Genomic DNA, 20,284 nt, shown 5'->3' with positions numbered 1-20,284 from the left:
ACGAAGTAGTGTGAGGCTGAAAATTATCCTAGAACATGATTGTTATACTCAGAATCCAGAACTTAAAATTATGAAAAAGGGAACTCCCATCTAAAACTATTTTTCCAGAGTTAGGTCTCTGGCATGCAAATTTTAACACGTCTCCATAGGGGATTTTTCTCTGCTCCACCACCATCCACCCTCCTGCCCCCAGATCTGTACTCTAGAGGGTTCTTTCTGTTCACAGCAGTAAAACTGGTCGTTTTATTAATTGGGATAAAATTGACATATATCTTCTTTTAGTGGAGTCTTAGAAACTGTATGACTGTTGAAAATTTGTTAGGTTATTTGAACTATATCTGTAGTAGCATAGTCATTTTGTGTCTGTCGATACAACCAAAGAAAATGAATCTTAAAGGGCATTGAAGAGAAACGAGTGGCATTGAATTGTAGAATTCTGAGTCCATAGGCCCAAAGAGGGTTTGGTTTTTATTTTTAAAGGCACAGTCACAGAAAATAGGATGAAGCGCCCGGGAGGGAAAACATGAAGTATAAGGACCCCGTAGTTTCACTTACATCTAACCACTGCAACTTCATTTCTTTGGCCAATAATTGCAAGACCTCAGTACTCTTTGTCTCGTCTCTCCTTGCATCTAGCACATTTCTAAGCAGTCTTTTCCCTTTGTCTCTTTCTTATGTCTCTCACGGTGCCTTCTTTCAGACCATTATCATTTGCTCGACCAGTGTTTTTCCTCCTCCCTACTTATTTACCTTCCTCCAGAGATTAAAAACCTTACCGAGGTACTGCCAGTGTTGTTTAATTGAGCAGAAGGCAGACTTCCCATGGTAGGCAAGTGTAAATCAACCAAAATAACCAGTTAAGAAAGAAAAAATTTTGAGTCTCTTTTGACCAATCAGTTCTGCTCAAGTGATTTGGTTCTTTCATAAATTCACCATACCTTGTATGGTATATATTGTACATGTTCAGTGACTGTTTAATCATGACCTTTCCATACGGTTTCTTCAGTAGCCCCCTCTTCCTGACTTAAAAAAGAGGGAGAAGGAAGCTAAGTCTTCTCATGATAAGGAACCTTTCTTCCACTCTGTCACCCAGAAAGCTACCCTCTCATTTCTCTTGTAGAGCAGCTTGCATCCTCTGCTGCATTCGCCCCTGTACCCACCCCTGCGTTCACTCCTGTACCCACCCACTCCCTTGCTGACGTCTTGTGATAAGGCTTTCACCCCTAGTGAAAGCACTTCTTTCTAAGTCACCAGTGATTTCCTAATTGCCAGTCCATGCAGTTCACTAAGACACTTTCATAATTGTTTTGTTTGTTAGGCATTTTTAAGTTCTAACTTAAATGAATATTTTTGTTCTCTTTAATATTCGCGTACTTTTTGGAATGGTTTTTAGTGGAAATGAGTATATTTAAAAAATGGAAAGGTTGAAACAGCTCTCATTTTCATACAGAATAAGGTAACTTTCTGTTTTATGTTATCAGCGTTTGAGGTCTTTAAGGTATCTGTACAGGGTAAAAGCAATTAAATTTTGAATTTTGCGAGCTTGTGAAGTAATATTTTTCATAGTAAGGTGAAATTGACAAACTAAGGAAGGTGGTGAAAGATTATTTTTACCTTGAGTCTGCGTAGGTCAAGTAGACCCTGCTTTGTGTTGTAGCCAGAGAAGGAGAGAGACGACACGGCACAAAGAATAAAGTAATCCTCAGGGAGAGTCCTCTGTGTTAAAGAAGTAGTTATTTACACACAGAATTCCACATGATGAGCCTGAGTGGTGCGCTTTCCAGGTTATTGATGAGAAAATCCAGACTCAAAATGGGGCATTTAGAATCAAGCACATTTTTCATGGCCTAACTCTATCTTTTAAAGAGAGCATTGAAGAATATTGATCAGTTGGTACAAGATTAAAATGACATTTACTTCTCTGTAATCTTATATAGGCTACTGGTATTCAGTGCTTTATTAGCAAGTATATTCTTTTTGCCTTAAACTCACATTTTAACTGATTAGAAATAAGAACAAAGATAAGAAAGGTCTCTTCAGTAATGATTGAATTGAGTTGATCATTTTGAAGTAGGTTTTATTTACATTTTGTGATATATGTTTATGTGTATATTCTTATGTATAAAAAAGCCAATGTACACATTTTCATCTAGAAGTTAGGCTTTTTTTCCTAGCTAGTATTTCTTACCACTTCCTTACTGAGAGTCTAGAATGAAGTAACATCTTTAAAGTCGGGATTAAATTTTGGTGTGTTTTGTTTTTGAATTATGTTTTATGTATTCTCTCCATTTCTAAGATGGAAATAAATGAAATCTAGTCATTGAAAACTAAATCTAATCACAAAACAATCTACTGACCTGTGAACAGTATGTTAAAAAAAAAATAAAATTAAGCAAGATTTGAATAAATATTTTTTTAAAAAAACTGGGCGAATTGGTGTGCGCTAAACTGAATGAAGTGTGCTACTTTATGAAGTAGGGGTCTCAGGGTAGTTGGGAGAGGGGAGCTAAAGGCAAAAGGAATTTTAAGTTTTTACTATTTTATACATTCCTAAACTGTTGCTTAGAATAAGCATAGGAATAAGCATAATGCAAAATTGCCTTAGAAATTTCATATTCTTAATTTTATCATATTCATAGAAACGACAAAGCTAAGTGACCGAATACTTTCCCAAATAATCTCTTGGTGATTGCGATGCCAAGAAACACTTCATGGGACTAGATAGTAATTGCTCCTCATGGGGTCATCCCTTAGCATTTGAGATTCACTGTGAATTCTTCGGATTTCCAGTACATGCCCACTGTGGATCTGTCATGTGTAAATGAATTGAAATCCTCTTTGAACTGGTGAAGTTTTCAAGTTTGTGCAACTCAAGTTTGTGCAAAGTACTTTTCCTAGTATTTTGCATTGTAGAAAGGAGTTTGCTGGGTTTCATTCACTTCAGTTAGATCTGTTTCCTGGCTGAAGGAATTCAAGTCTTTTTTAAAAACCTTGCCTGTTTAGTCTCCTTGAGGCAACACTTCATTCTCTGAGTCATAGGTACAGACTGCCTGTCTTTACCAAGTACTACCAGGATTTCAGGTGTCTGTTTCAGCCCTTCTTAACTGTGACAGAGCTGGTACGTATATATATGCATTGTGGAAAATTAGAAAATACAGATGGCAAAAATTTTAAAACCATTGCCACTATCGAGAGATGACCACTGTAACATTGTATTCTAACAGATTGTTAAAGTTTATGTATTTAATTTGAGAGAGCACACACAGTGGAGGGGCAGAGAGAGAGGGACCCAAAGAGAATCCCAAGCAGGCTCTGTGTTTGAGCCTGATATGGGCCCACACTCACCAACCATGAGATCATGACCTGAGCTGAAGTCAGAAGCTTAACCAGCTGAGCCACCCAGGCGCCCCTCTAACAAAATCTTTAACGTAGTCTTAGGGACATAGTTTCTGCACATTTCTGGAACACATTTTTCATGAGATCTCAGGTTGGCTTCTACTTAACACCGCCAATCTTCCCCTTATTGCCATCACTCCTGCTTCTGGTCTCTCATTTATCAGAGCAAACTCAATTTCTCCTCTTTTTCTTCATGTTAACTTATTTCAGAAAGGTTCACTGAGAAGTATAAGCAGCATTAGTAAAAATAAAACCTGTGGTACTAGTTACTTTAAGTAGGCCGTGGATTCCAAAGGCTGTATTATAGCAGAACATATTCAGAAAATCACTCTTCTTTGAAAGTTAATCCCCACCTGTATCCAGGACTCTGGCACTTCCCATGTGTGCTTATGTCTGCATTATGTCTGTCCTTCCTTCAAAAGACGCTCCAGTCATCCCCACCTTAAAACTATTGGATTGATTCTTCCATACAGTCTACCTACCTTTTTTTTTTTTTAATGTTTATTTTTGAGAGCAAGCACGAGCAGGGGAGGGGCAGAGAGAGAAAGAGAGAGAGAATCTCAGGCAGGCTCCACACTGTCAGCCCAAGAGCCCATTGCAGGGCTCGAACTCATGAACTGTGAGATCATGACTTGAGCTGAAATCAAGAGTCTGATTCTTAACTGACTGAGCCGCCTAGACGCCCTGCAGTCTACCTACGTTTGATCTTGATTCACTTATCCAGAAAAACCTTCAAATGTTTGCCTGCTACCTCCACTCTCAACCGTTCACTTTCTTAACTTTGTAATCTTTTCTCATTTCTACGGAATTTGGTTTTTCCAAGATTGCTGACAGTTAAGAGAAAGCAATCAGCCAGGCGAGCCTCTTATGTAATTGCAGCATTTGGTACTTTGGTATCCAAATCCTGCTTGGAGCCATACAACTGTCTCTTAACATTTGTATAGAGCTTTGCACTTTACAGAACGTGTTATGTCTGTCCATGTTTACCTTGTAAAGGCATATGAGGCTTATAAGGTATTATCCCACATTGTTCAGATGGGGAAATTAATGTTCATTAAGGGAAGTGATTTAGCCAGTCACATAAATATTTATAGCAAAGCTGGGGCTAACAACATGTGTTAGAGATAGTATCTTTTTAGATTTGTTTTGGGCTTCTGTTCGTCTTTAGTCTTTGGGTTTGTGTTTGTGGGTGACTACAGATAACTGAGGTAATATAATTTGGCTTCCTTTTTTTATATTATTTTCACTGTGCTAGTTTTTAAACCTGTTCTCCTAAACTAATCATTAAGAATCTAGAACATTGAATTTTTCTCCTAAAGACATATGTAATGGTTTCATTCTTCAGATAAATATATACAGGTTTATAAATCTGTGTACTCTTACTGCTTACTTCAATGTTGTGATTTTCCCTTTCTGTAGAAAATAAGAAATTGTGACAAAATTTAAAGGTGATTTTCTAAATCAATGAATATGTAAAACTAATTCTGGAGTTCTTTTCATTTCTCTGAGCCTTATTCTGACTTCTGGACCCAGCATCAGCAGTGATACTTTTCTGCAGGGTTGTAGTAGAAGTAACTGAAAACTTAGGGAATCACCCTGACAAAACATGAATGCCCGCTAGCTCTCCTTGTGACGGGTTTAATAATCATCTGTTGTCCTGATGCAGCATTATAGTTAACAGATACAATTGTATTTCATTTTTGTTTTTCATCTCGCTTAATTCATAACTTTATTAAAACCTGCAATTTTTAGTTCCATATTTTTTCATATACTTTTGGTTTGGTTCATAAATCAGAATTACAGTCTCTGTTCTCATATTCTTTCTTTTACTTTAAAAATTACATTAATGAGCTGACTGTTTAAGAATCATTCTCATGATTCATTCATCTGTTACGCCTCCTTTTAAAGCTTCAGCACTGAAGGTCTTTTGACAAACCAATATTTATAACAGTTTGACAGCAGGATGAGGAACAGCGTTTGTCTTTGTAACAGCTTGAAGAAAGACCCTTTCCAGGACCCAGTCATGCAGTTACAATCTTGACCTCTTTCTTACGCTGGGAACATACATACAGCAGCACCTCCCATGTGTTTTCTTGTCCCATTGACTGTCCATTCACTTCCCATCTGTTTTGCAGTCTTAAAGGAACAGAAGGGGCCCTCTTCTTATAAATCTGTCTTTGCAGGTGATAAATGATGTCCTGTCTCTTTAAGGGCTGCCTGGGTGGTTTTCCTTTTTTTAAAATGTTTCTACTTTCCACCTAACAAAATTCAGAGTAAGATACACTTTTAAGTATAAGAAGAAAATAGAAAAGAAAAAAAATGATGGATTATTTTAAACCCTTCTTAATTGATTGGGACCAAAAATTTTACTGGTCATTAGGCTAGGCTTTTTTAATCATCTCAACTAATTACCTGAATCATATTTAAATTTTTTTTTATGTTTAGATTTTTCTATGGAGACAGAAGGAATGCATTCATTTTGAAATAGTGTATTTATTTAAACTTTTTTTGGGGGGGGAATAAAGCAATGTATCATTAATGAGTTAACATATAAAATAACTTTTAAAGATTTTTTTTACCATAATTTGAGTTAATAGATATAATTAATAAGGCACATTTTATATACTGGATACAGAATAAAAATTCATGGGAGATGATTATTAATCTTATGGTAGAATCTAACTTTTACATTAAAAAGACAATCATGAATCCCATAAAAATTTATTATTTTTCTTCCATTGCGGAAAAGAAATGCTTTAAGTATACATATTTATATCATTGGATTTTCTAAGCATTAAGCAGAAATAAAATTTTTTTTCTCCTATGCAGAAATCACCTATAGAAGGTTAATGGGACAAATATTGTCCCCCCCCCCTCAAATATTTTAAATTCCTGATCTTAAAAGCATTACTAGCATAAGAAGACCACTTTTCAAGTATTATGGTATATTTATGAATCAGCTCTCTAGTGGTACATCTTCTGCGAACTAGTGTGTTAGCTTATTTATTAATTCCCCGCCTATTCCAAAAAGGATTTGAGGCAGCTTGCAAAGATCTATCCTGTGCAAAATGTAAAAATGCTTAATTGGAAAGTTGAATGAAGGAAAGAGAAGGTTAAGGCAATTTGAAATAATGTGAAACGTGGGATAAGATTGGTATCCCCCTCAAAATACTTGGTTCAGGGGTTCTTCCATTTTGCAGGTAACCTGCAAATGTAGCCCTGAGCTTCCTAGACAGCTGAAGCAAAACGGAAAGCAGAGTTGATTATGGGATTTATGGTGGCTGTCAGACAAAGCAGTTGCTTCGTTGAAGCATAGGTGTTCCTGGTACACACACCTGAGAAAAAGTTCATCTCTGCTCACGGAAGGAACACTGAATTATATGATACAGTAAACCAGATGACTACATATGATCATTAATTTCATGGAGCTTTTTACTATAATGTTCCTCATTGTAGGCTAATCACGTAAGCAGTTCTAGGTGAAACCAAAATGACACAGTCCAGATACATAGCTATTTGGCTTATCTAAAGATGGACGTACATAGTATCTAGCATAGTATCTAATATCTAGTGTCCCCCATACAGTCTTCCATAAATATTATTTCCTCTTGCAGCTCTGAGCCTTTTAATATCAGGTAGCAGAGAGTTCAAGGTTTCACGCTCACTGACACTGACACACACCTGGAATGGAGCTGCTCAATTAAGGGCAGATCCATAAGCATTAATAGTTAGCTGAGATGTGAGATGAAATTACGATTGCCATCTACTTATAAAAGTGAAAGGCTTAGTCAGGGTCGAGGCCTAAATGTAAGCTGCTCTATGTTCGTTCATACTGAAGTCTTTGGAGAATTTTAATATATCAAGAAAGTATTTTAAGAGGTTTTGATTATATCCTCCAAAAGAGCCTGGTAGAAATGCTTGCAGTTAGGAGTTAAAAAGAGAGAGGTAGAGAGAAAGCTGAATTTATCCACAAGTCACTTTGAGCTATTTATATATTCATCAGACTTAAGCTGTAATTTATCTCACAGACTTTCTTAAGGCAGCTCTTTCTAAATCATATTATTTGGTGGGGGGGGGGGTGAGGGGGCGTCTGATTATAGCAAATTTTTTAAAATAAATTTTTTAAAAATGTCATCTTTAATGTTTGAATTATGTATCAGGTGAGTAGATTACTCAACAGTGAGTGAGTGAACAATGAGTTCATGGACATCTATTGCTTAGTGAGTTCTGTGCTAGACTCAGTGATTTTAAATGATGGACTTTTTTGTATGTAGATAATTCATGCAAGCAGTCCCACATTGATTCCTGGGGGAAAAAAAACCCAGTATAATCCTGATCTTTCTAAAATGAATTATGTAGTCGTGTGAGAATAATATTGTCATTTGCGATTGAATTTTTACTAGGAGCTTACCATCAAATAAAAAAATACTAAGGAGTAAACAAGACAATTAAGTTTAAAAAGATGTAGTTAAAACATATGATCGGTTAGTATAGTACATTTCAGTCCTAATGTAAAGCATTTTGGGCTTTGAATTCTGGACAGGTTCCCTCATTTTATAGATAAAGAGACCAGGGCTGTGACATGACTGTGGTCATGAAGTTAAAGGCACAGATGGGTCTAGAAGCCTGGTTCTCCTGACCACGTTATCATATAGCTTTTAACTCGTTATGTTCTCATCTTTATAAAATCCATATAAAATTACTACCCCATTGATTATTAGGGTGTAGGGATTCCTAACATTTGTTGTCATCAAACACTCCTTTTGTTATTGTGTACTCCTGTGAAGTCTGTTTTAGAAGATCTGCCTATAGTAATATACTTACATTCGTTTTCATTAGGAACATAGAGTTACAATCCTATCTCCTAATCAACCTAAATAATAATTGTTGCAGAGTAGATGTAATTCTGGCAAAAGAGTTCCATTTGAACTTTTGAAACAAAATAACCCAGAGGACTCTGCTACCACCTTCAGCAGACCCCTAGAAGTCAGTGACCCCACCCAGCTTTGAAATTACCATAGCAGTCTCAGACAGCTTTCCAGAACATAGGAGTCTCCTTTTTCTGTAACGAGCAGAAGTAATTCTGTTCATCCTTGTTAATGAGTCGGTTTAAAAATAATCATAGCTCAAGAAAAAAAAAGAAAAAAGGCTCTTTGTAGGGGGAAAAAAACTACAGGACCAAGATTCAGAAGAGAAGTGTTAGGGGCTCCTGGGTGGCTCAGTGGGTTAAGCATCAGACTTTGGCTCAGGTTATGATCTCGCGGTTCGTGAGTTTGAACCCCGCGTCGGGCTCTGTGCTAACAGCTCAGAGCCTGGAGCCTGCTTTGGATTCTGTGTCTCCCCCTTTCTCTGCCCTTCCCATGCTCATGCTCTGTCTCTCTCTGTCTCTCAACAATAAATAAATGCTAAAAAAAAAAAAAAAAAAAAAAAAAGGTGTTAGATTTGGCTACACACCTTGGATTGTCGCTTTGCTTCTTCCTCTCGACTATAAAAGGTGCACATTTTTTCTTGTGCTAAATCTAAGATTTTGACTATCTTAAATCTTAAGATTTAACGTATCTTTGAGAATCTTAAAGCTTGTCTCTGGTTCACCCTTTCTGTTTGTTTTCTTCCCTTGTTTCCTTGTACTCTAGATAATCCCTTTAAATACGGAACTCCTAAAGAGCACTTACAGTAGGATTGTCTAATAAAAGGCAAGCCTTTTGATGAGCAACATATATTACATGTTAAGAACTTTTTAAAATTTTCAGTCCTTTAGTGAATACTTTTTTACAGCAAAACCTCACCTCCAAGGTGTCCTCAAGTTTCACTCTAAATGTGTATACAGCTTGTTATAAAACAGTTCTATTAAGGTACATTGTGATCTGTGGATGTGTGGTTTGCTTAAGGTACACTGCATTAGTTTGCAGTTTGTTTTTCATGCTTTCTTTAAAAACATCAAAAGTTGTAAAAGATTTATTTCAGTGCATGTGGTAGTGTTTTGTGTGTGATTCTTTGTTCCTATTCTAAACTGTTATTAACCACTGAAGTGAACCTTCTCCCAGGTTTGGCCTCTTGGTATTCACAGTGTATTCAAAACCTAATTACAGATTAGTCTATATTTGAGACTTTTAGAGCAAGTATCAGAAGATTCAAAAAGAAATTGAGAGTAGCACTATCATTTCATGTGGAGATAAAGAGACCCAAAACATGAATGGATGCCAAGTCATCTGAAGAAAAAAAGAGAAGGACCTTCATTCACTGAGAGGGGCGGTTTATGAGGTGGGGATTATGGGAATATTCATGACTCAATCAAGAAGCACAATGAATTGATGTCTGAAATAGTTCATCTTTTAAGTAAACATTGGATAAATGGCAAGTAGACTCAGTATTCACTACAAGTAGAATTGCCTATTTCAGAGCAGAAATAGCAGTTCAAACAGAAATAGGAGTTTGTTCATCCCTTCCTGAGTTGGTTTAATTTATCAGGTTAATCTGAAATTTTATAAGAGTTCTCCAACTATAAATATTTAAGGCAAATGTTTAATAGAAAAAGGAGTTTGCTTTATAATTACCCTTTGCTAACCTGTATGCACATTTCTGTGGGCAAGTAGTTTCTAATGGCAAAATAGTTAAGTACAGTAAGATTTTGGGACTTGAAAACACTTTAACACTGGGACATTAGTGTTTGGAAGGATCAGAAAGTAGAAAGTTTTAGTTGCTGACATTCAACTTTGATTTTTATGAATAAGTCTTGTTTTCTGTGTGCAGCCGGATGGCATAGTTAGTATATAGGAAGTGCTGAAGACTTTTATCAGAATTTGAAATGAAGGAATTCAAATATGGGAAATAATGCTGTTTATTATCTGTAATATAGCTCCTTTGCAAAGAATGAAAGCAATATACTTTCTAAAGCTCTCTCTGTGTGTGTATGTGTGCAGTCAGCATATTTTGGTCTTCTGAATAAGGTGAAATAATTAAATTGAAATTTCTCTTTCCACTTACTGTATTGTGAGACCTGAGTATTCTCTGTCCCGTGTTGCTTGTGTGGTTCGAGTGACCCACCAGCTTTCCTAGATCTTCATTGTCAATGTGTATGTACCCTGCCTTCTGTTCCCAGGCTGGCTCCACACCTTGTGCTCCTGGCTTCTGCCCTCTTGGTCACTGGTATAACACCCAGGAAGTCTGTTGAGTGATTTTTTTTTTTTCTTGATAACCTGCAGCCTTTGTTTTCTGTACCATATTTTTGGGAATTTCATTTATCGTTTATCAGGTATTTGTTGAGCATGTGTAGTGAGTCAGACATTGTTGTAGACATTGGAGATGCTGAACTTTTTTTGTCCAGTTTCATACGTTTGTATTGTTTTCCAAGGGTTTTTTCAAATATATTTAGGTAATAATATTTATTATACTTTTCTTAGTTATTCCTAGGCACAGAACTACTTAGGAAGGTGCTTGGTAACTATTCCATTCCCTCATTTTTACCACAGTATGTCTTATCTCAGGTAAAAGGTAAAGCTCACAACAAATACCCTTCAAATAATAGCATTTGTTTTGTTACCATTTAGAGTCTGTATCTGGTAGTGGATCTAGTATGTTTCCAAATCAGAGAAACTTGCACAAAGCTAACTCTGCAGGCTTCAGGTCCTTGTCTTCTGCAGGGACACCTTCAGGGCTGTATGAAGACCAAATGAAATGTGGGATTTAAAATCACCTCAAACATAGTAGATACTTCATAGACTCAGCATGAGGTAGGTAGGAAGTGATCAAGGAATTCTTCTCAAAGGCAAGATAGCATCTGTGTCCCCATATCACTGCATTAAGTACATTGTATAAAATGAAGGAACAAAGAAATGGATTTTTAAATTTAGTGTAAAAAGAGTACATTTATCACAGTTATTTTTTCTTTTTTTTTGTTTTTTGTTTTTTGTTTTTTTGTTTTGTTTCTTTGAGAGACAGAGAGAGAGAGAGCGAGCGAGCATGGGAGCAGGGGAGGGGCAGAGGGAGAAGGACAGAGAGAGTCTTAAGCAAGCTTCACACCCAGCACAGAGCCTGACGCAGGGCTCTGTCTCACAAGCTTGAGATCAGGTCATGAACGACAGTTAGAGTCAGACGCTCAACCGAGTGAGCCACCCAGGTGCCCCTTCTTTTTTCTTTTCACATTCACCTCCACCCTCTCCTCTCTTCTCCTCTCTTCTCCTCTCTTCTCCTCTCTCCCCGTTACCTCCTAGTAACTTACTTAAATGCCCTTTGTGTCATTTTTGACATTTCAGAGTATGTTGGCACGGTGCCCTGATATTCTAGTTGAAAATATTTTGTAAAAACAGCTTTTTAAAAGGAAAATTTGGCAATTTTATTCTGTGGTCTTCTTATTAATCAGACAGTCTTTTAACTTTTATTTAGAAAAAAACATATCGCTTATCTCTAATTTTATAAGAATTTGAACTTGATTCAGACTCCACAGTTAGACACCTGCATCAGAGTGGCTCTTGGTCTGTCAATACAAGTAGATCTTGCTCTGAACTCTCTCTTCTGAGTGATGCTACTGAGCCACCCAGTCCCAGATTGTGCAGCTGAGGATGGAGGTCACGGACAGGGCAGAAGGATGGACAGAGCTGGCCCTGCTTGGACTCAGGTCGTGGAGCAAACAGTCAGAATTCTTCTCATGCAGTACACCTTTCCCAAGTAGTATAGCTCAGTGAGATGGTTAGAGGAACTGCCATGGCTTTAAGTACCTGTTTTAGATTTCCATATGTTGTGCTATTTAAGCCAGATGATTTTTTTTTAATTTTTTTTAATGCTTGTTTATTTTTGAGAGAGAGAGAGAGAGAGAGACAGCGTGAGCATGAGTGGGGGAGGGGCAGAGAGAAAGGGAGACACAGAATCTGAAGCAGGCTCCAGGCCCTGAGCTGTAAGCATAGAACCCGACTCAGGCGCAAACCCACAACTGTGAGATCATGACCTGAGCCGAAGTCGGATGCTTAACCGACTGAGCCACCCAGGTCAGATGATTTTTTAAATACCTTGTTCATTTCCAAAATTCTGTCAGACAATTTAGAAAACTCTTTTTCTCCTACTGTCCCCTTTTTAAAAAAATTCTTCAGGGGGCGCCTGGGTGGCGCAGTCGGTTAAGCGTCCGACTTCAGCCAGGTCACGATCTCGCGGTCCATGAGTTCGAGCCCCACGTCAGGCTCTGGGCTGATGGCTCGGAGCCTGGAGCCTGTTTCCGATTCTGTGTCTCCCTCTCTCTCTGCCCCTCCCCCGTTCATGCTCTGTCTCTGTCTGTCCCAAAAATAAATAAAAAACGTTGAAAAAAAAAAAATTTTTAAAAATTCTTCAGTTGATGAACTGCACTATGTAGAGCTCTCTAAATACTCATGAAGAGAACAGGTGAAGCTCTTTCAAAGCAACAAGATGAATTAGTTTTAAAAATAAGAATGTGGCCTTATTTTGAGAAAGGAAGTATGTTTACCGGTTTGTTGACTTAAAAAATAGTACAGATTGCCAAAAAATACAGATTAAACTTCCAAGAGATAGGTTGGGATTATAGGTTGGGTTTCTCTAGTTTACTTTTACATAAAAGGAATTATTGTTGTCTCTGCGATAACTGTTATCATGTTTGCTCAGTAAATAGTTGAATTAAAACAGTATGGCTTTTTTTTTTTTTTTCTATATAGATTTGGTGTTAGTCTCAGACTAATACCAAGAAGTAGTAGTGTTAAATTGCTGGGAAATGAAGATGAAGACATTATGTTCTTTATATGCAGCTGGATAGACCTTGTCGAGTTCCTGCAATGCTCATGAGAATTCATAAAAAGGACAATTCTTCCTTTTATTGGCTGCTCATCAAAACTGCTGTCCCAATGATAGAAAGGAATACTTTATGTCTTCAATTGCAGATTATTTTTAAATATAAAAGATAAAATGTTGAATATTAATATACTTTATATGATTTTTCTATAGATGTAAAGCAGAATGCTTTACAGTTTTGCCTCTAGATCAATAGCTTTGAACCAGTCACTTCACTTTAATTGGTAATTCCCACTAATATATAAAATTGTGTTAAAAGGACAAATATATATATATGTTTATTTATTTTTGAGAGAGAGAGAGAGAGAGAGCACAAGCAGGGGAGGGACAGAGAGGGAGACACAGAATCTGAAACAGGCTCCAGGCACTGAGCTGTCAGCACAGAGCCTGACGCGGGGCTCAAACTCAAAAATTGTGAGATCATGACCTGAGCTGAAGTCAGACGCTCAACCGACTGAGCCACCCAGGTACCCCACCACAAACTATATTTTAGGAGGCCAGTGCCTTCTCCATTAGGCTACCGGGGCATCACAAACTATATTTTAAAATGGGAGTTGCATGATTAAGTAAGCAATGAAGTAGAATAAATCATGACTTCCATTTTTTGCATATTGGGAGATTGACATGTCCTGTGTGTGAATAGTTTGTATTTGTGAAAGAAATCTTTATATTTCAGAGAGAAGTTATAGATTTTATTTGGAAGTCTGCAAACATGAAAACATAAAATCAAATAAAATAATGTAAATCTGTCTTCAGTGACTTTGAGGTTTTTGTTGTGGTTGTTTAATACATTTTTTAATGTCTGTTTATTTTTGAGAGAGAGAGCACAAGCGGGGAAGGGGCGGAGAGAGAAGGAGACACAGAATCCGAAGCAGGCTCCAGGCTCCGAGCTGTCAGCACAGAGCCCGACGTGGGGCTTGAACTTAATGAGCGGTGGTGATATCATGACCTGAGCCACAGTCAGAAGCTTAACCATCTGAGTCACCCAGGTGCCCCTGACTGTGGTGTTTTTAAACTTTATACATTTATAGCTAGGAAAGTACATTTGTATGTATTTTTAAAGTGTTATTGCCCTTTTAATACTTGTTGCAGATATTTTCTACAATTTCTTTTGTCTTTTAAATTTAGGACATTTTGACATATAAAGTGTACATTTTAATGTGATCATACTAGTAATCTTTTCCTTTGTAGCTTTCTCCATTTATCCTAGAAAGTCTTTTTCCAGTCTAAGGCCTGTTAGATACACTCCTGTATTCTTTTTTAATTCTTAAAAATGGTTTCATTGGGACACCTGGGTGGCTCAGTTAAGCATCCAACTCTTGATTTCGATTCAGGTCATGATCTCATGGTCATGAAATCGAGCCCCACGTCAGGTTCCACACAGTGTGAAGCCTGCTTGGGATTTTCTGTCTCCTTCTGTCTCTGCCCTGCCTCCAACTCGTGCTTGCTCGCTCTCTCTCTCTCTCAAAAGAAATAAACATTTTTTAAACAATTGTTTCTTATTTTATATTCTCCTCTGTTGCAGATATTGCTAACCGAGTCCTTGGTTGGACTCCAGAGAATCTGAGAACTCCTTAAAATTCTATATGCAATGATGTATGTGTCTATACGTACATTTTTCTCTGTAACATTCCGTAATTCTTATTACATTCTTAGCGGGGTCAGTCACAAAGCCCATATTCCTCCCCTTTCCAAAAAATTGTTAAGAGCTACTACGACAATCCATTTGAACATTTTTTGGATATAAGGTGATACGTGATGCTAAGGTAATTTTTGTCCCTTTTCCAAAATGGTTTAAGTATCCCAGACAGTTTATTGAATAATTGTCTTCAAAGATTTGTGATGCCTTTGAAAATAAATTCACTTTTAATTAATCTAATAATCTTTTTATCTCCACAGAGAAAGTTAGAGAAATTCAAGAAAAACTTGATGCTTTTATTGAAGCTCTTCATCAGGAGAAATAAATGGTAATAAGTTAGTAAGAGCCTTTTTACTGCATTCATACTGACTAAATGCAAAACATATACTTTTTAACTTATTATAGTTTGTCATTGTACATGACTATATCCTGCTTGTTCCTGAATAATAATTTTAATGTAATTAAATAATTTTAAAGGCAGGAATCTCTGAAATTAATTCTAAATTTCATATGTACAGTGTTCCTCTTGAATACTTGATTGCCTTCGGGGTGAACTAAAAATATCCTGTAGAACTAATTTTGAACAGAGCAAAAGTAAACAAAGCTAAGATATTTCATAATATGCATGTGGCTCATAAGTTTTCTGCATGTAAATAATCAAACTGTAGCCTTCATTATTTTATTTCTCATTGTTCATATTGAGTGGACAATGATGTGTATGTTAACTTGCAAAACATTTTATTTGGCTTGACTAATAATAATTGTTCTTGATTTTATTCTCATGTTTGAAACCATTTCTCCTGTTTAAAGTAACTCAGATAGCCTTAGAATGCAGTACTCTTCTGAATGTGTGGACTCTTATCTAATTCTGTAGTCTGGCATTGTAAGCATGTTCCAAATAAAGTATTGTATATTTAAATACAGATTTTCCGTAGTAGCATAGTAAACTGCTAATTACTGCTGAAGAATTATAATTAGTAAGTCTTTTGCTTTTATTGAAGAAGCTGAGAAAGGGAAGGTGCTCTAATTAAGACATTATCATTTCTTTAAGATATTTAATTAGTCACTTTATCTGTGAGCCTTTCCCTGTAGGCAGCCTGCAACACAGTCAGAACTGGAAGGAGTATTAAAGTAAAACATTCCCTCCCTAGCTGCATTCATTTCAGAAAAGGCCCTGTGACCAAACTACGTGTTTTCCTGTAAGGGAGGCACAGTACATTTGAGAAAGCAAGCCAGAAAAGGAAGTGCAGCTCAGACCACTATCCCTCAGAACAGCATACCAGCAATAAGTGAGAGAGGAAGAAGTTAGAAAGCTTTCCAGTAATGTTTTATTACTTGGTTTTGTCTCTCTCCCCTAAGTTAAGACAGATGTATACATGGATGTACACAAAAATGTATCCAGAGAGTAAATATCAACCATCTTTGACACAGTCCAAAAAGAATTCATTGTTTTCAAGTATCTGTGTTCATAAATGTTTTATACAACTTCAGTGTATGAAAATTTCCTTTTAAAACCATAAAGTTGTTATGATACCTTCCTCCTTGTCATACTTCCTATCAGTAATTCATGTTAGAAATAAACATTTTGAGAGCCTTCTTGATTTGGAGATTCTCCTCTTCAGCACCAAAGTTCACTTGATATTTCTGTTTGTAAATGTGGTTTTGGGGGGAAGAAGATTCATGAAAATCACAGAAACCCCATTAAAAATATAAGCTTCATTTCTCTCTTTAATGAAATGAAGAAGCCTAAAGGCAGCCAGTGTTTTACATAAAATAGTGTCACTACCCTGAACTGGTTAGTGTGACATCTAGTGTTACTGTTGCTATTGGGAACATGCCTTTTCCTGCCAGAGAGTCTGTCTCAAGTGGAGGCCAGGGTAGTCGTAAGAGCTAAGTTGTGATAATCTGTGTCTATGAGGAAACCATCCCAGTTTTCTTTGTTCTTTACTTGTCTTTAGTCTCCACAGCCCTTCCTAGCCCTTGGGTTTTATAACCCTTTGAACTATTTGAATATTGGAAAGATCAACTATTTTGTACCCTGAAAATCCATTTAAAAGAATAAATGTGGCAAAATTGTAGCCTTGCTTCATTTTGACCATTTTATAAAGTTACCAGTCACTTTAAAGAATAGTTTTTGTGTGTGTGTGTGTTTTAAGTTCATTTATTTATTTTGATAGAGAGCGAGAGCAAGGGAAGGGCAGAGAGAGAGGGAAAGAGAGAATCCCAAGCAGGCTCTGCAGTGTCAGCACAGAGCCCAATGCAGGGCTCAAACTCACTAACTCTGAGATCGTGACCTGAGCCAAAACCAAGAGTTGGACTGAGCCACCCAGGGGCCCCTGAGGAATAGTTTCTTAATGATAGTTTTAACATGTGTTGAGTTCTTCAACCTGATAGTTTTAAGTAATTCATTCTGATAATTGCTGAAGATATTTATACCCAGCACAGCCAAACACAGATTCCTTCTACCAATCAATTTTAATATGTTTTTAAATTTTCTCTGTAAAAAACTAATGACAGTATTTTTTAATTCACACATGTTTAATAAAATTGTCACATTGTTATAGTAGGTGATATTTTAAATTTCATAAAACTAGCGAACAGGCAGTTAAGCTTCAGTATTTTTTTATGATCATGCAGTAATAAAGTTTATTTAGAAATTTTGCATTTGTCTCCCCATACCTTAATTTATCAAATGTGTTTATTTTTACAGAATCCTACTCATAATATAATCACCTCCGCATACATGTGAAGAAAGAAAACTCCAAAGTCTTTTGTCCTGCCTTTTTTCCTTCTGCTATTCCACCTTTCTAAACATGAAATAAAGTCATGGGGTAAAAATACTTAATGCGTATCAGAGGCACTTTGACCATCAGTTGCCTTTTGAATGCACGAAGAGTGGAAATGGCATTAAAATCCTATCTTATTGTATTGAAGTGACACATTGAGATAATACAAGTGGTGTGGCCGTTAGGTTGAGCCCTTGACGATAAGAAACTTGCTCTCCTGCTTGTGTCATTTGTGGTGGCACTATTTGTGGTGGCACTCGTTCACCTAATTCATTAGCCGGTGCTGCTCAGTGTCCGTTTCTTCTCTGGGGAAAAAATGCCAGGTGTTGTGAAAAGCTATCAATTGTATATAAAATGATGGTAACCCGCTAACTTGTTGTCTGTATCTGTAAATGTTCTTCATCCAGAAACTATCTGATTATGAAAATTCAGTCCACATTTATCATGTGAAAGAGAACTCGTAAACAGAAGAACCCCTCAAATAGGTTAATTTGGATTGCAACAATTCCGTGTGCATTCAGTGGAAGAGAGCTCAGCCTTCCCTGACAGCTTAGAGAGCTGCCTGGGAAGCTAACTCAGCAGCAGCTTACCTGTTTGCTTCAATGGATGTTTTTGTACTTTCTGTCTCCATTTGAAGTTCATTCATTTTGGATGTGGTATAGGTGAGCAAGGTTTTCGGTTAACTTTGCGGGGGGGTGGGGGTTACCTGTTGACAGAGCTGTTGGATTGAGACACAGGATAGGGAAGATAAAGAATAATCAGTTGACTAGTTTTATTAGACTGTCAAGCAGTTCAGGGAGGCAGCAGGAAAAGGCTCTTTCATAAGAGTGCATTATTTCAACAGCATGTTAACCATCTCCCTCTTAGCTGAACTTTTAAAGAGAAACATAAAATTGGATTCATTGCAGTTCAGTTACAATACCTTCACAGCATTTTTGTGTGTGTCATAAATACTTTTTTATTGGCTAAAGGACTTTAAAGCAAAGAAGTATACCATTTTTGACTTCAAATGTCTTTCTCATTTATCTCTGCTCTTTGCTTCCATTTTGTTAAGCCTTTAGTATTCTAATAAAAATGCCCATTGTGGACAGTTTTTTACAGTTTTTTGGAGGTTTTTTTTTTTTTTTTTAATTCTGTTTTGGTAACAGTTCCCTTGCTACCCTACCTTTTTTTTTTTTTTTTTTTTTTTTTTTTTTAGCATCCATAGCATTGTGATTTCTCTTGAGATCTGATGACACTTAATATATAAGGTTGGAAGGGTAGCGCAAAATATTTCAGAAATCAAGAGTTCAGTATATATTTGTTTTATACTGTTTGATAAGATATGTAAATCCAGGTTTAATCGGCTGGTAGCAGTGTATATTGTTATTTGGTGGATGAGGAGTCTAGAACATTTCATGTGTCTTTCAGCTCTAGGGTTAGTAGGGGAACAGCAAGGGAGTACCCTCCCACGCCCCCCGCCCCGGGTGTTCTGTGCTGAATGTAGAGGTGACCTCACTGGTAAACTCTCTCTAACCAGTGCTGCTTGCTGGTAACCCCTCATTGAAGCAGACACCATGTAATTATTTTTTTTGTAGTTGTAAATCATAACCACTTTACAACTACAAATCTGTTTCCAAAGAAATAGGACCGTGTTTATTTGTATGTGCTATGGATGGGGAAAAAATGCCCTCAGCTATAATGTGTAGATTTTTTCTAAGCTAAAGGCTGATGTTCAGTGAGACCTTTTATCACATCCCTTTGTATAAATTTAAGAAACGGGGATGGAGAATCTTCATTTCTCTGAGATCAGTGTTTGTAATTTAAACATATAAATAGATGATTAAAAACCCCAAATAAGAGTCCAGACCTCCCACATCCCCCACAGTACATGTAGATGTTACATGACTTCTTTCTCTCGTGGACTACATACTTTTTTTTTTTTTTTCCTTTTTAGCCTATCTCATTCTAAGCATGCCTTTTTTTTTTCTTGAAAGCTAGGTTGATGCAGATGTTATTAAAAGAAAAAATAAAATTCGGATTCTCAACAGTAAACCCTGTGTGTTGTGTCTGTAGTTCAAAAATTACAAATGATTCAAATTTAAACAGATCGCTTCAGAAATTCAGCGTACAGGAGTTAAATTCTAACTAGACCAGGAATCCTTTGTTTCAGGTCAGAATTTGCAAAGAGTAGCGTGAACAAAGCTCTGTATGGGAGACTGAGCAACTGTAAATAAATTAGATCTAAAATTTACTCGGTCAGGGTATCAGTTTTAAGAATCCGTACTCATAGGCAGTGCACAGTGGGAAACAAGTGGTCCTCGCTGCTTCAAGTTGAATCAGCTGAGCTATGGCCACAGGTGAAGCAGTCAGCCTTTCCTAGGAGCTTAATTACATTCTCTCCTCTTTGCATTATCGCCCCTTTTCAGGCTTTACTCCAGTGGACTCCTTCCCACAAATAATGTAGCCCCAAGTACAAATGAATAGCATAAAAATGAGGAGGGAACATTGCAGAGAGCGGTGCTTCCTAACCTTATAATTTGGGAGTTTTACATGTGATGAAGAGAGAGCGTAGGCTTAAAAGACAAATTCCTTAGCTAGTTTATAATCTTATATTTATTTTAGATGTATCTATTTGCAAAAAGAAGGACGACATTTTAGTTTTCCAGTAAGAGGGATCAGAATGATGCTTTTT

General features: G+C 36.9%; 1 protein-coding gene across 10 annotated transcripts in view; it reads left to right on the top strand.

The window, feature by feature from the left end:
• Window positions 1-19,644, top strand: part of OPA1 (OPA1 mitochondrial dynamin like GTPase) — an 86,781-nt gene extending 67,137 nt beyond the window's left edge. For 4 of the 10 annotated variants that reach the window (XR_009612270.3, XR_009612272.3, XR_009612274.3 and 1 more), the window contains 4 exons: window positions 14,005-14,174; window positions 15,085-15,152; window positions 16,184-16,280; window positions 17,535-19,644. Coding sequence is in view for 4 of the 10 variants with exons in the window: in XM_060639549.3 (XP_060495532.2) it covers window positions 15,085-15,149 (65 nt within the window). In the remaining 6 variants the exon portion in view is untranslated. The remainder of the gene's footprint in view (window positions 1-14,004; window positions 14,175-15,084; window positions 15,153-16,183; window positions 16,281-17,534) is intronic. The other 6 variants (XM_060639549.3, XM_060639550.3, XM_060639551.3 and 3 more) reach the window with 3 other exon arrangements.
• The last annotated feature ends 640 nt before the right edge of the window (window positions 19,645-20,284 follow it).

This window comes from Panthera onca, chromosome C2 (assembly GCF_046562875.1).
Source record: "Panthera onca isolate mPanOnc1 chromosome C2, mPanOnc1 haplotype 2, whole genome shotgun sequence".
Lineage (NCBI taxonomy): Eukaryota > Metazoa > Chordata > Mammalia > Carnivora > Felidae > Panthera > Panthera onca.
The sequence above is the reverse complement of the archived record's forward strand: the minus strand, read 5'-3'. Positions and strand labels throughout refer to the sequence as shown.